Below are 12,750 nucleotides of genomic sequence, written 5' to 3'. Positions count from 1 at the left end.
CTCCAAACTCATCCCCACGTACTCCCCTCGCGCACCGGCGCTAGCGCATGCATACGCGCGCAGCCCTCCCTCGCGGCCCATCTCGATCTGCCTGACCTACCTCTATAGCTCGATCGTGTGTGAAAGCCTGCGAGAGTTTCAAGACCCAGCAGTGCAGCACACACAAACATAAAGGCGAGGAGCCAGACAAGGCTCCATTAGCGTGTATATATAAACGGCGTCATCTCCTTTTCTCCAAGATCGTTCGTGACGCATGCACACCTTGACATTAGGCTGCCATTCTCCTCATTCTTCCTCACCTGTTCTATCTTCCCCCCACGACTCACCAAACCCGAGATCAAGAGCTTATATATAAGCTGCATCTCCCCCACCCCAAAGCGGGAGTCGTAGTTTATATACAGCTACAATATCGAGATGGGGCTGCGGACCTGCAGCGCCATGGAAGGCGAGCTTGCTGTCGCCTCGCCTTTCGTCCAGTGGCTCAAGCCGCCCGCGTCGTCCTCTTCCTCGTCCCCGTCGTGCTCAACCTTCTCCTCGTCCTCCTCGAGGCACCAAGAATTCCCTGAGGAATATGGGAACAGCATGACATGTCTGCCGCTGCTCCGTATGCTGGAGGAGGGGAAGAGGGGCGCTGGTGGCGATCATGAGCACCATGCGGTCAAGGAAGAGATCATTAGCACTGCGGCCGGGGTGCTGGGCCCCGGCGTGGATCTGAACATAGGCTTGCCGGTTGGTGGATCTTGCGATGATGACGCCATGGAAGACGAGGAGAAGGTAGACGCTGAAGACGACGATGACGCTGAAGACGAGGAGGATGAGGGGGAGATGGATGAGTGGAAGCCTGCACATGGCAGTTGCAAGGTGGAGAAAGAGGAGCACGGCGAGGCGGTGGTTTCGGTGGAAGGGTCAAACAGCATCCTTGACATGGGTGAATTCGGAGTTGCCGGGGCAGAGAGCAGCGTGGCGATGAGCAGCCAGTATTGGATCCCGACGCCCGCGCAGATCCTCGTCGGCCCGGTGCAGTTTGTGTGCCATGTCTGTAACAAGAACTTCAACAGATACAACAACATGCAGGTAAATGGTGTTTATTTGCATGCATGCTCTTATGTAGTATGATCAGTATATCTCTTGGTTAATACTACTAATTGTTACTTCTCTTATGCCATGATTATTGATTATTTTTTTGGCGATTCAATTACTTGGTACCAAAACAATTAAGTTCACATAACCGAGATCATCTAAGATCGCCCACTGATTTCGCAAAAATAAAAATTCTAAGTTCACCAAAAAAAAATTGAGAGGCTAAGTTCGCCAATTTAATGCGTCGTGCATCCTCAATTCAGTCCGCTGCCTGTCCAAATCTTAACCAATTAAGGAAAAAATTCATTTCGAACATCAACGAACTTAAACCTCCTCCCCTCATCGTCAATCACGAGATCCGAGGTTTCTCTGGTACAACTAGGTCAAAGCCCCTGCAAGATCACCCTCTGAATAATTTTGATATAGAATTGGTATCATTACATATTGTTCTTCAATACAAATCAGACCATACCAATTAATCAATTATGTACTACCTCCTGTACGACAAGGATATCGCAGATTTATCTAAATTCAGATGTATTGAGGGAGTATCATATAAATGAGATGTTGCTCAAATCTTTCCGTAAAAATTCGTCTCAATATAATACATGCGTGTACATTATTCATACAAACAAAGGTAGTATGAATAGAACCAGGCCGCCGCCATGCTACACCTACACCGCCAGTAGATCGATGCCATTGATCTGCTACCTGGAATCGAAATATCCGTCGAAGTTGAGCTCGACCTATCTCACACCGGCCAGCCACTTTCACAAAGGCATTGCAGGTGTTTGGCCGACCATGGGACCGGAACTCCGAACTCATTTAGGAGTTCCAAAGCTAACATGTTATGTGTGTCAATTTGTTCCGAAAAGAAGGCAAATATATGGACCACATGATCCGTCCGGCTGGGTAGTATCTTTCCATAAAGAACAATCTCGATATGAAACCGACACATGTATATATACGGCCGTGTGGAGCCACGAGAGCTTGACATTCTGGATCTCTTTGAGTGCATTTCATGCTAACAATCATTACAACAAGGAAGATTAACACTAGTGATCATGAAAGATACAAGTAAGTACTTTGTTATCAATTAGTATTAATCCATTGTGCGCATGCATGCCATGCGTTGATGATGGATGCAGATGCACATGTGGGGGCACGGGCGCGAGTACCGTAAGGGCCCGGAGTCGCTCAAGGGGACGCAGACGCTGGCGCTGCTGAAGCTGCCGTGCTACTGCTGCGCCGCCGGCTGCCGGAACAACGTGGCGCACCCGCGGGCGCGGCCGCTCAAGGACTTCCGCACCCTGCAGACGCACTACAAGCGGAAGCACGGCGCCAGGCCTTTCCGCTGCCGCCGCTGCGCCAAGCCCTTCGCCGTCAAGGGCGACTGGCGCACGCACGAGAAGAACTGCGGCAAGCGCTGGTTCTGCGCCTGCGGCTCCGACTTCAAGCACAAGCGCTCCCTCAATGACCACGTCCGATCCTTCGGCGGCCAACACTTCCCCGTCGTCGTCGACGGTGGCGGCGGCGCCGCCACCCAGGACCGCGTCATAAGCTTCCAACGGTGAGATCGCTCGATCGGCACTGATAGAACATATGCAGGCTGACATCTGCATGCATTCATGCACTGCATGCGTGCATAAAGATCCAAGAAGATTCAAGAGGAACAAAGTGATCAATAGAGCAATAAGGAGGCCCCCGATCGGTTGCTAAGAGCTGTGAAGTAGCTGAATTTTCTTCCCTTCCGCCGGAGTAGGCTGTCAATGCAGCGCTTTGTAGTGGAGAAAATTTACCAGCTTCACAGGCTAACTAAACCGGTAAATATGGGGGCCTAGTACTATTTATGTCTAGCATTTCACTTACTATATGAGAAAGATCAAATTCTGAAGGGATGATTAACATGTTGCAATACATATACTTTTTTTTTTGAGATCACAATACATATACTCTGATTGGCTACTTTTATGCCACAGAGTCTAGCAATTAAGTTTTTGGTTTGAATCATGTTTTTATGTCGCATTATACTAATAAACTATTGTAAAATTACTCCTTTCGTTCAGATATATATTTTTAAATTGTCCAGGTTCTAGCTCTGACCATTTATTTATTTTGTTTGTCTTTTTTTGAAACAAATAGAGTAGGGAAAGGCCCCCTACCGTGTCATTTTCTATTTATTTTGTTTGTCAATATTTAATACTAATAAATTCATAACTATAAGAAGTGCTAACCTTGAATCTATGAATCTAATGGGAGTATCAGCTTTTGCACATTATTAGACAATTAACTATTGGTCAAATCTTGAACTAAGCTGGTCAAAATAGGTGTGGCCTTCCATTTCTGAACAAATAAAGCATGTTTCAATAGAAATGATGTTATTTTTATAGTTCTACACATATGGTATACTTCCCCATCCTGGTTTAGAGGTCATGAGCGTATTCTTAGGTTACAAATTTGGCCAACATTATACAAAGTATATATTACAAAATATCTATCGTTAGAAAGTTTAGATGTACTACATTCTATTGATATATTTTTTGTGCTATATAATTTATATTATGTTAGTCAAATTGACGATCTAGTGATGCACGCAGGCCCAATAAACCGGGACGGGTCGAGTAATTTCTTTAAAAGGAACAAAAAATCATAAATTTCAACATCAATCGATTCATTTTTTGCACTTTTTAACCAAACACAGATTCGACATTCCACCATATTGTTTTTTTTATAAATTTCTACTTCGAGTGGTTTCAATTAATTTCTGCATCTTTGTAATGTATGCTTCAAATCATTAGGATGTTTTCCCTCATGGATTGCCTTTGGGTCAAAGGGTTTGCTACCCAAATTAGGACCTCTTTTATTTGTAGGATATAAAAAATGTAGGAATATGAAAAATATAGGATTGCAATGTCCCCCACATCAATTAATCCTACATGGATTCATATAAACCAACCCTTTTTTGCCCTAACACGGGGAAAAAAGTGATATGAGTGGATGTTAGATTTTCTATGAAATCGAGTGCAAATGATTTCTTAGGAAAAAAATCTTACGAGAATTAATCCTATATATTAAATAACCATCATAGATTTTTTTTATAGGATTTAATTCTACAAATTTTCTGTACAAATCCTTTGAATCAAAGAGCCCCTTACTATGAATTGGATTCCTATGCGTCAGTTCTATAGGAATTTGAACATCCACTTCAACCTCTTTAATAGACTCAAATGCGTACACTTGAGGCATTTTTCCTGTATAGTTTTCCTGTGTTTCATAGTCATTTGTTTTATTCTATGAAATCGAGTGCAAATGATTTCTTAGGAAAAAAATCTTACGAGAATTAATCCTATATATTAAATAACCATCATAGATTTTTTTTATAGGATTTAATTCTACAAATTTTCTGTACAAATCCTTTGAATCAAAGAGGCCCTTACTATGAATTGGATTCCTATGCGTCAGTTCTATAGGAATTTGAACATCCACTTCAACCTCTTTAATAGACTCAAATGCGTACACTTGAGGCATTTTTCCTGTATAGTTTTCCTGTGTTTCATAGTCATTTGTTTTGTATGCTAACCTGTGGGATTCTTGTATCTTTTTATTCATGTGTTTTGCAATCCTACTATCCAAAGAGGCCCTAAATGGGGTCTCTATATTATCCGCTTATGGGTTGCAAGTTTCTTAACGCATTAGGATATCTCAGGAAAAGAATGCATCTCAAGTATATTTAATTCTTGGACAAATGCACAATTTTGTGGTGATTAAATTAATAGTCAGCATATGACAAAGAGATGAGATCAAGTATAACGGAGAAGAAAGAATATCCCTTAACCAAAGGAAGACATCATTCTCTCTTCTTTCACACTTCCAAGGCATAGAAGAATCCTGTGTGTGCACTATATTTGGTTTTATGCCATTGTTAGCGCCCTTATAATTAAAGTACCCTGCTAACAAATTGCTACATGAAACTTATGGAGCCATGCAGATCAAAATAAAATGTTAGACACTTCTTGGCTAACAGTAGGTAATACAATAGTCAAGCTTCTTTTTTATACCAATAGTGCGGTACAGTAGTCAAGCTAGCTAGTTAGTTAGGATGCACACATTTTTTTTCGAAATGGAGGATGAGATCTCCGGCCTCTACATCGAAGAGGCGCATACGGCCTTTATTTAGATTTTGTTCAACAAAGACTTTTCAAAAACATACATCACAAAACACAAAACCACCACTCAACACCTACAAACCTGTCAATGGGTGAAGAACATGTCATCATGGCCTTGTGCCCTAAGAACAAAAACAACACCCCACCTGCTAAATATTGGGGGCATCACCGAGACCCTGTGGCTGAAACAGGGGCATTCATCCGGTCTAGCAGACCCTCGGCAAGCACCTCATTCACTCCCTTCAGGTCACCTCCATCAACCATTGGTCCATCTTCAGGGCAGACATCCGAGACCCCACTGCACCATGCCGCCGAGACACATCGTTGATGACGTGATAGATGGCACGCCACTCACCTTCTCGAACACCACCATCTACTACAGGTCTCAGAACTCAGGCTCAACTCCCAACCATTGCCCTCAAGATGGAAAACGACGCTAAGCGCTGCCTACGTCCGACCTGGATACCGGATCTAGGGTTTCCCATGGAGCAATATGGGCGGTAGCTCAAACTGCGTCATCGACGCCTTCAACAAGGGTACGAGGCCCGCGGGCGTTGCCGTTGTAGGCTCCAGTGATCATCGCTAGAGCCACCGGCAATCCTACATGCCCACAAAGATCTAGACCGTCTTCACACCTCCCGCGAGCCGCCCCGCGGTGGAGCCAAGCCCAGGCCCAAGGCGCCATCGAAGGATCATATCCTGTCGAGTTGCCTGGGGGGTGCTACTAGAACAACCGGCTGTCGCAGAGCCTGCCTTGGCAGACACCGCACACGCTGCCCCAAGGGAGCAAGACACAGCAACACCGTGGAACCCTAGGAGAAAACCGTCGGGCCAATCTTGCCGATATCCACCAGAGAAGGCTATGTGGTGGGTGAGGACGGGAGAGGGGCAAGGAAGCCGATGGCTGGGGGGTTACTAGGACGACGTGAGGGAGAGGAAGGACCTGATGCTAAGAATACATACATATATACTTCCTCCGTTCCCTTTTAATTATCTCTAACTTAGTATGAAGTTGTGCTAAATTAGAGTCAATTAAAAAGAAACGAAGAAAGTATATACTAAAGCATAGAGGATGCACTGCAAAAATGCAGATTAAAAAGGAAAGCTAGAGAGTCCTTGTTTGAGACGAATGTAGACTGTAGAGAAGTCTTGACTACTAGTTGGTTAGAATTTGGTATAGGGGTCAAGGTAGTTAGCTAGGAATACATGCATCTATACGTGGAGCATCGAGAGCATGTAGTGCAAAATGGTCCTCTCTCCTTAAGTGCATGCACGCGTTACATTGCAGTAGCGACCTAGAATTTCAACATTCTCTCCGGAGACAAACTCAGGCGAAGTCAAACTGCGAAAACGACGGATGACGACGACGCACGCGCAGCTATCACCTGGCGCCCGATCGGCGTCACCGGACACGAGCACAAACACAAAGCTTAGCTAGCCTCGACATGGGTCACGGCCTAGGTAGATTAGCTAGATCGACGAAGTGTACGCACCACCTGGAGATAATTATGGCACAAACTGGCTTTATCAGGGTCTAGTATATGCTTTCCTTGCCCACATTTCCAAAGCACCCTGGCGTGGGTTAATCGTCGTATGAACCTTTTTCGACCAAGTCCAACTTTGTGGCGCCCCTGGACCGCAACCCAGGTCACACTACTGACTATATAATTCCTCGTCTCCAGCCTTCACTTGGTGTGAGTGCTCTGGTAAGCAGGAAAAGTGACATTGATCGCTCAAGTAAAGCTTTCAGGTGGAAATGTATGTTAGTGCGCTAGCTTGACCAGGAGAAAATGTGCGCAGCTAAACTCGATAGTCCGTGTGCGTGTTTTTACTCGCTCGTTCGAGCCGTCATATCCTGGCATATCTATATTATTTTAAGCAAACAAAAACGTTACTTTTATGTGCGTCACAAATATATAACTAGAGGATAAAAAGGCGAAGGCATAGTTAAAGGACGTAAGCAAAAAATCAGCCAAAACATGCTAGAAAAACAAAACACAGTGGCCACAATAGGCTTCTCTCCCCAGCATTACGGAACTCTAAATGCTCTGCACCAGCACGGACAATTCTTCGCCGATTCAAACTACAATGATCATTTGAAAGGGTTAAGGGTCGAGGTATATATGAAGGAAAACCGTTGCATTCTGATTGTCGCAAACTAGCATGGCTAAATATATAACTATATAAATGCCTCCCGTGAATGTTTGTATTGTGTGTCGGTGCAGCACACTAACTCATGACCAAGCAAGTGTTACCACAAGTGTCGAAATAGAGATCAATAAAGCTAAGCCAAGATTTAATTGTAGTTTGAATAATTAGAAGATAGTGAAGTGGCGAACCACTAAATCCGACTCCTACTTGCAAATCTAACAAAGACCACATAGTTCCCAACTGCAAATATGTAAGAACTTCCACTTCGGAAGTGCCCATGTGTCGATGATTGAGACTTACCGTTGATCTTCACGGTGTGGATAAAGTTCATGGGGACAAAAGAGATGTGTGGTATAAGCCGAAATCAACCGAGTTAGAGGCAACGATAAAATTGTGGTTTGCCTAGGTTTGGGCTACCAAGGTTCGGTACTAGTCGTACCCATGTTTATATGTGTGTATGTACATGGGTTATAAAATACAAAAGCTAAATGGATCCACAACGAATGATCTTGAATCTTGATAATGGCGAGCTGGCTAGGGTTTTAGTCTATCAAAATGAGTCGTCTTAAGCAAGGGTCTCCGGCATCTTTATCTAGATGCACCATCTTCGGCTCCAATTATTCAATCTATCTACGATACAATATGATATATTCGAAATACTTACAATTGGATCCCTAATTTGCGTGTCCATCCTTATACCCTAAAAGTGTTTCATTAGATCGGCTAGGTTCCGGTCTAAGGAGACTCAAGTACTAGTTCATTTACTCACCTTGTCCATGTCCTTAAGGTATGTACCTCCAAAAGCTTCAGAACTACTAATTGACACCATGATTTCCAGACGATGGATCACATGAAAACTTTTTGAGACCGATGAGTTGAACCATGTATGTTAAATCCAAACATTGAGTATCATCCTTTGTGGAATTCCATTTTATTGTTTCCTTAATATTGGGATACACGGTGGTGCAAGCATGCATAATAAAATTTTCCACCTCGTATCACAAAAATCTATGCTTAGGGATTAGATCGCGAGTTTACCACTAGATGCAAGTGCGTAATTCGGTGTGGCATGTTAGGCAGTCCGGTCTGAATTGTCCGATCCCTAAAAAAAGCTCCTTGTGGATCCCACGAACTCTTTCATCTAAAGTGTAACACTTGCACCGCCTCTACCGGTATCAACATGTTCATGGCAGATCGAGCGGTAGATTCCTAGATTTGTTCGCACAACTTGCGACGGTGATGGCTAGGGTTTCTAACTCTTGGAATCTCACAAAACTGCATGTTATGGGGGCCTAACTCAAGGGTTTTTTTATGCCCTAGAGGCAATAATAAAGGAATATTTATTATCACCAATCCATGTTCATGATAATGTTTATATACCATGCTTATTGTATTATCCAGAAACATAATACATGTGTGGAATATGAATACAATGTGTACCTAGTATGCCTCTATACTAGTTCGTGAAATAAGTATTGGTTATTATTTTTCATAGCCATGGACATAATAGTGTCACTTTTTAGCGATGTCATATTATTAAGGAGAATAATATGATGGACTTGACCTAATCAAAGAGTAGCAATTGATCGTGTTACATAGTTCTAATTGCGAAGCTTTTCCATTGTCATCTATAAATTCTTTGACCATGAGATTATACAACTTCCGGGTATTGAAAGAATGCATAGCTTGTTGTAAACGTAACTTCGTAGGTGTATGTTATCAAGAGTGGGATTTGTCCATCCAAGTAATGGAAAGATATTCTTTGGGCCCTCTTGGTAATACGCACCAATCGCTTGCAAACTCGTGACTATGTCACATGAGGGTGCGCTATTACTACGAGAAAAGAGTACTTACCGATAACAAGATAAGAATAAGGTATGAAGGTACCAACAATCGAATCTCGAGTAACTAAGATATCGCATGACATGGGAATTATATATGAATAACATAAGTGGTTCACTCGATAAGATCATCGTTGAATATGTGGGGGTTAATATGGATCTCGAGATCTCTCTATTAACCATTGGCTATAGACATAGTCATGTCCGCATAATCGCGAACCCGTAGGGTCACACACTTAAGGTTCGACGCTGCTAGGGATAAAGAGATATCAAGTGAAATGTTTTTCGGTTTCCCGAATGGATTCGAGGATATCACGGATGGATTTGGAAGGGCAACAAACTTATAGAAACATATATTGGAAGTATTGGAATGGTTCTGGAAAGTTCCGGATTTTAGGTTGTACCGGAAAGTTCCGGAGGGGGGAACTCACCTAGCCCAGGGCCAGGTGGGCCCCACCCATGCGCTGAGTGGGACAGCTGGCCGCTGTGGCCGAGTGGAAGAGGAAAAGTCCTCCCTCCACTCGGGTTGGAAGTGGGAGGGAGGAGCTTTCCTTTTCCTATTCCAATTCACTTGAGGACCTTCTTATTTGGTTCCAATATGAATTTTACAAGGTTTGTAGTCCAGTTAGGATTCATAGATCCTACGGCCTCTCGGGTCCGAGACTTTATATACGGGAGCCATTTTTAGAACGTGCAGGTTCATGTTAGTAAATATATATAAGCCTCATAATTCAACAATCCAGCAACAAAGATATTGCAGTCAACAGATGCACAAACAAGTGTACGTTCTAATACAATATTTCCAACATGAAACATTATCTTGAGAAAAGTGTGATTCGCGACATAGACGTATGTGATTTATGGTAGCTGCAAGGAAAGGCTGAACAAAAGTAAACGTGGAGTAATTAACACTAGATTGTGTGCAACAGTCACGTCATGCAGATCACCGAATTATTAGTGAACTGGACGTTTGGTTTTATAAAAATTCAGTCAGTTTGCTCTGATGGACATGAAGACAGTAAAAAGGCCTTTGTATTATCCAAAATCTTCAGACAAAAGGTGTAAAGCCGTGTCGGCTTGACCGCTAATTTGGCTGCGAGCCTGTGATTGCTTGACAAAAGGAAAAATGATCCATGCAATCTGCATTGTTTTCTGTTTGCCAAGTCCGGATTTCCGCCGCATTCCAATTTTGGCAGTGGATCCAACAACATTGTGATCACATTTGGAGAGATGAATGAAATAGTCAGTCACTTCGGCATCTATTTTCCCTGACGAAAGCATGAATTTGTCAGTTATGAAGTGCGTACATTTGTCGTTTGAACCTTCGAAAGTGTGTTCATCAGATGAACTCTAGATTGTAGATTTATCTATGACTAGCTGTGTCCCGTCTAAAAATGACAGTACGAGGGACATGGTGCTTTAACTCCTAGGTCCAAATGCTCCTATTATGAAAAATACAATTTAAATGTATTTTTAAAATATAAAATTATAAAATAAAATTCTGGATATATATTCAAGCATGCTATGTTCGCACTCAAAATTTTGTGGGGGAAAAATAAGTTTTTGTGAGCTGTGTAAAAAAGATTAAAAAAATCCCATGATAAGCTAATTTGGAATTTTTTGCACAAGTCACATAAAAAATCATTTTTTTTGGTGAGACTTTGTGTGTGAATATTGAATGTTCGGATGTACCTAAAAAATAAAAATAAAATCTTCATAATAAAATATTTTTTGGAGCAATGGGTACATCTACGTTTATGAGCCAAAATGGATATCCTAGTATCGGTCGGCGGCATCTGAACTAGAGAAGAAGCTTCTGCACTTCATATAACTGATTTTTCATTCTACCGTGGATGACTCGGAGCCTGGGAGGGTGCATTCCCACAATCAATTTTTTCATGGAATGACGAAGAAGGTGCCGCAGATGAAACATACAGTATAATTCACATGAAACATACAGTATACTTCAGTGGAACAGTCATAAAATATGATTTCCTGCATATGTTTTTTCTTTTGGGATCCTCTGTAGTTTTTTTACATTTTTTTTAAAATTGGGATCCTATGTATGTTTTTTTTAGAAGTAACACATGGCCTTTATTCAACAATCATTACAGGTACATTGGAGTCGATTCATGGCTCAACGGGCCAAACATGTCGGCCATGCGAGAGAGACAGGGCATTGCGAACCAGGTTATGAGCGTCCTGGTTGTTCTCTCTCTGCCTTCAAAAACAAAAGTAACTAAAGGAAAAACTCTCTTTCTACTATCTATTTCTTTAAGGATAGAACTATAATGACACAAACTTCCTTCATTGATGTTCTGAATCACATCCTTAGCATCAGAGCCAATCCTGAGGCGGCTCTGATTAATATCGCTGCAAGTGCTAATGCTTCATTACATGCCATCGCTTCCAGTGTTGCAGGATCCGTGATTCCTTCCACAACCAGAACTGAAGAGCCCATATATCTACCATCTGCATCTCTGCAAACTGCAGCTGCTGCACCTTTATTCTGTGTCTTTGCAGCACCTCCATCAACATTAATTTTCATAGATTCTGGCGGGGGAATCCACCTTGGAGAGGGAGAATTATTGTGACCGCAAGTCACATTCTGTTGCTTTGCATTAACAATACCCAGTTCTGAGATATAATTTCTCACAAAACCAAGAACCATGACAGGACTTCGAAATATCAACTCATGAATAGCCTTTCGTCGAGCAGTCCAGATCGCCCATAGAGTAATCAAAACAGTGATAAACTCCTCATGACTTACAGTCTCCATTAGGTGAAAGATCCATTCCCTCGCATTTGTACATGAGTTGACAGACACATGTTCTGTTCTTCAGTTAAGACCCAAACACACCTAGCCATCGTGCAATCAAGTAACGAATTCCTCCAAGTATCGTCTGCCGCATGGCACAAAGCACACACTCTCGTGTTAGCTCATATGTCTATGCTCCAAAACCTCCCCAGTAGGCAAAAAGTGGTTAGCAAGGCGCCAAGCGAACACCTTAACCTTCGAGGGAACCTTAGTTTTCCATAATATTGTCCAAGCACGCTCATGTATAGCAGTACTGGAGCTTTCTCTTCCCTCTAACCAGTCCTCTCTTGCTTTCTTTGTAACTATGATCATTCGGTAGGCTGATCTAACAAAGAACACCCCTGACTTTTCATGATGCTATGAAAGAATGGTGGAAACGTATGCCTCTGGCAGGGACGTGTTCGTGTTAATATAGCAAGACAATTACAGGGGATTGATTTGGTTGAGATTTGCCTTGTAGTCTAAGAAAGCTATACATGGTAGTTATCTAAACAAGGCAATATCGTACAACTCTACACGGTAACACAACTACAACACATTGTTTAACACACCCCTCAATCACAACTTATCTAAGTTGAGATTGTGACAGAAAGCTCGCAGCTGCCGTACAGACAACGGCTTTTAAACCCATCAGCTACTTGATCACCTGTGGGTATAAACCTGATATTTAGTCGCCTGTTAGCAACTCTTTCAC

The 12,750-nt window shown here is 42.6% G+C and overlaps 1 protein-coding gene across 1 annotated transcript; it reads left to right on the top strand.

Annotated features, from left to right (window-relative positions):
* Nucleotides 1-253: 253 nt before the first annotated feature.
* LOC127344363 (uncharacterized) lies at nt 254-3,161 on the top strand. Its single transcript, XM_051370609.2, has 2 exons — nt 254-1,074; nt 2,229-3,161. The coding sequence occupies exons 1-2, from the start codon at nt 415-417 to the stop codon at nt 2,652-2,654; spliced, it is 1,086 nt and encodes a 361-aa protein (XP_051226569.1). The 5' UTR covers nt 254-414; the 3' UTR covers nt 2,655-3,161.
* The last annotated feature ends 9,589 nt before the right edge of the window (nt 3,162-12,750 follow it).

The sequence above is a fragment of the Lolium perenne genome, chromosome 3 (assembly GCF_019359855.2).
Source record: "Lolium perenne isolate Kyuss_39 chromosome 3, Kyuss_2.0, whole genome shotgun sequence".
Lineage (NCBI taxonomy): Eukaryota > Viridiplantae > Streptophyta > Magnoliopsida > Poales > Poaceae > Lolium > Lolium perenne.
Note: the sequence above shows the minus strand (reverse complement) of the source record. Positions and strands in the feature narration are given on the sequence as shown.

Excerpts from the sequence above, each read along its gene's own strand:
- LOC127344363 (XM_051370609.2), top strand. The coding sequence starts at position 415 with ATGGGGCTGCGGACCTGCAGCGCCATGGAAGGCGAGCTTGCTGTCGCC. Across the intron at positions 1,075-2,228 it reads ACAGATACAACAACATGCAG|ATGCACATGTGGGGGCACGG; the intron begins GTAAATGGTGTT and ends TGATGGATGCAG.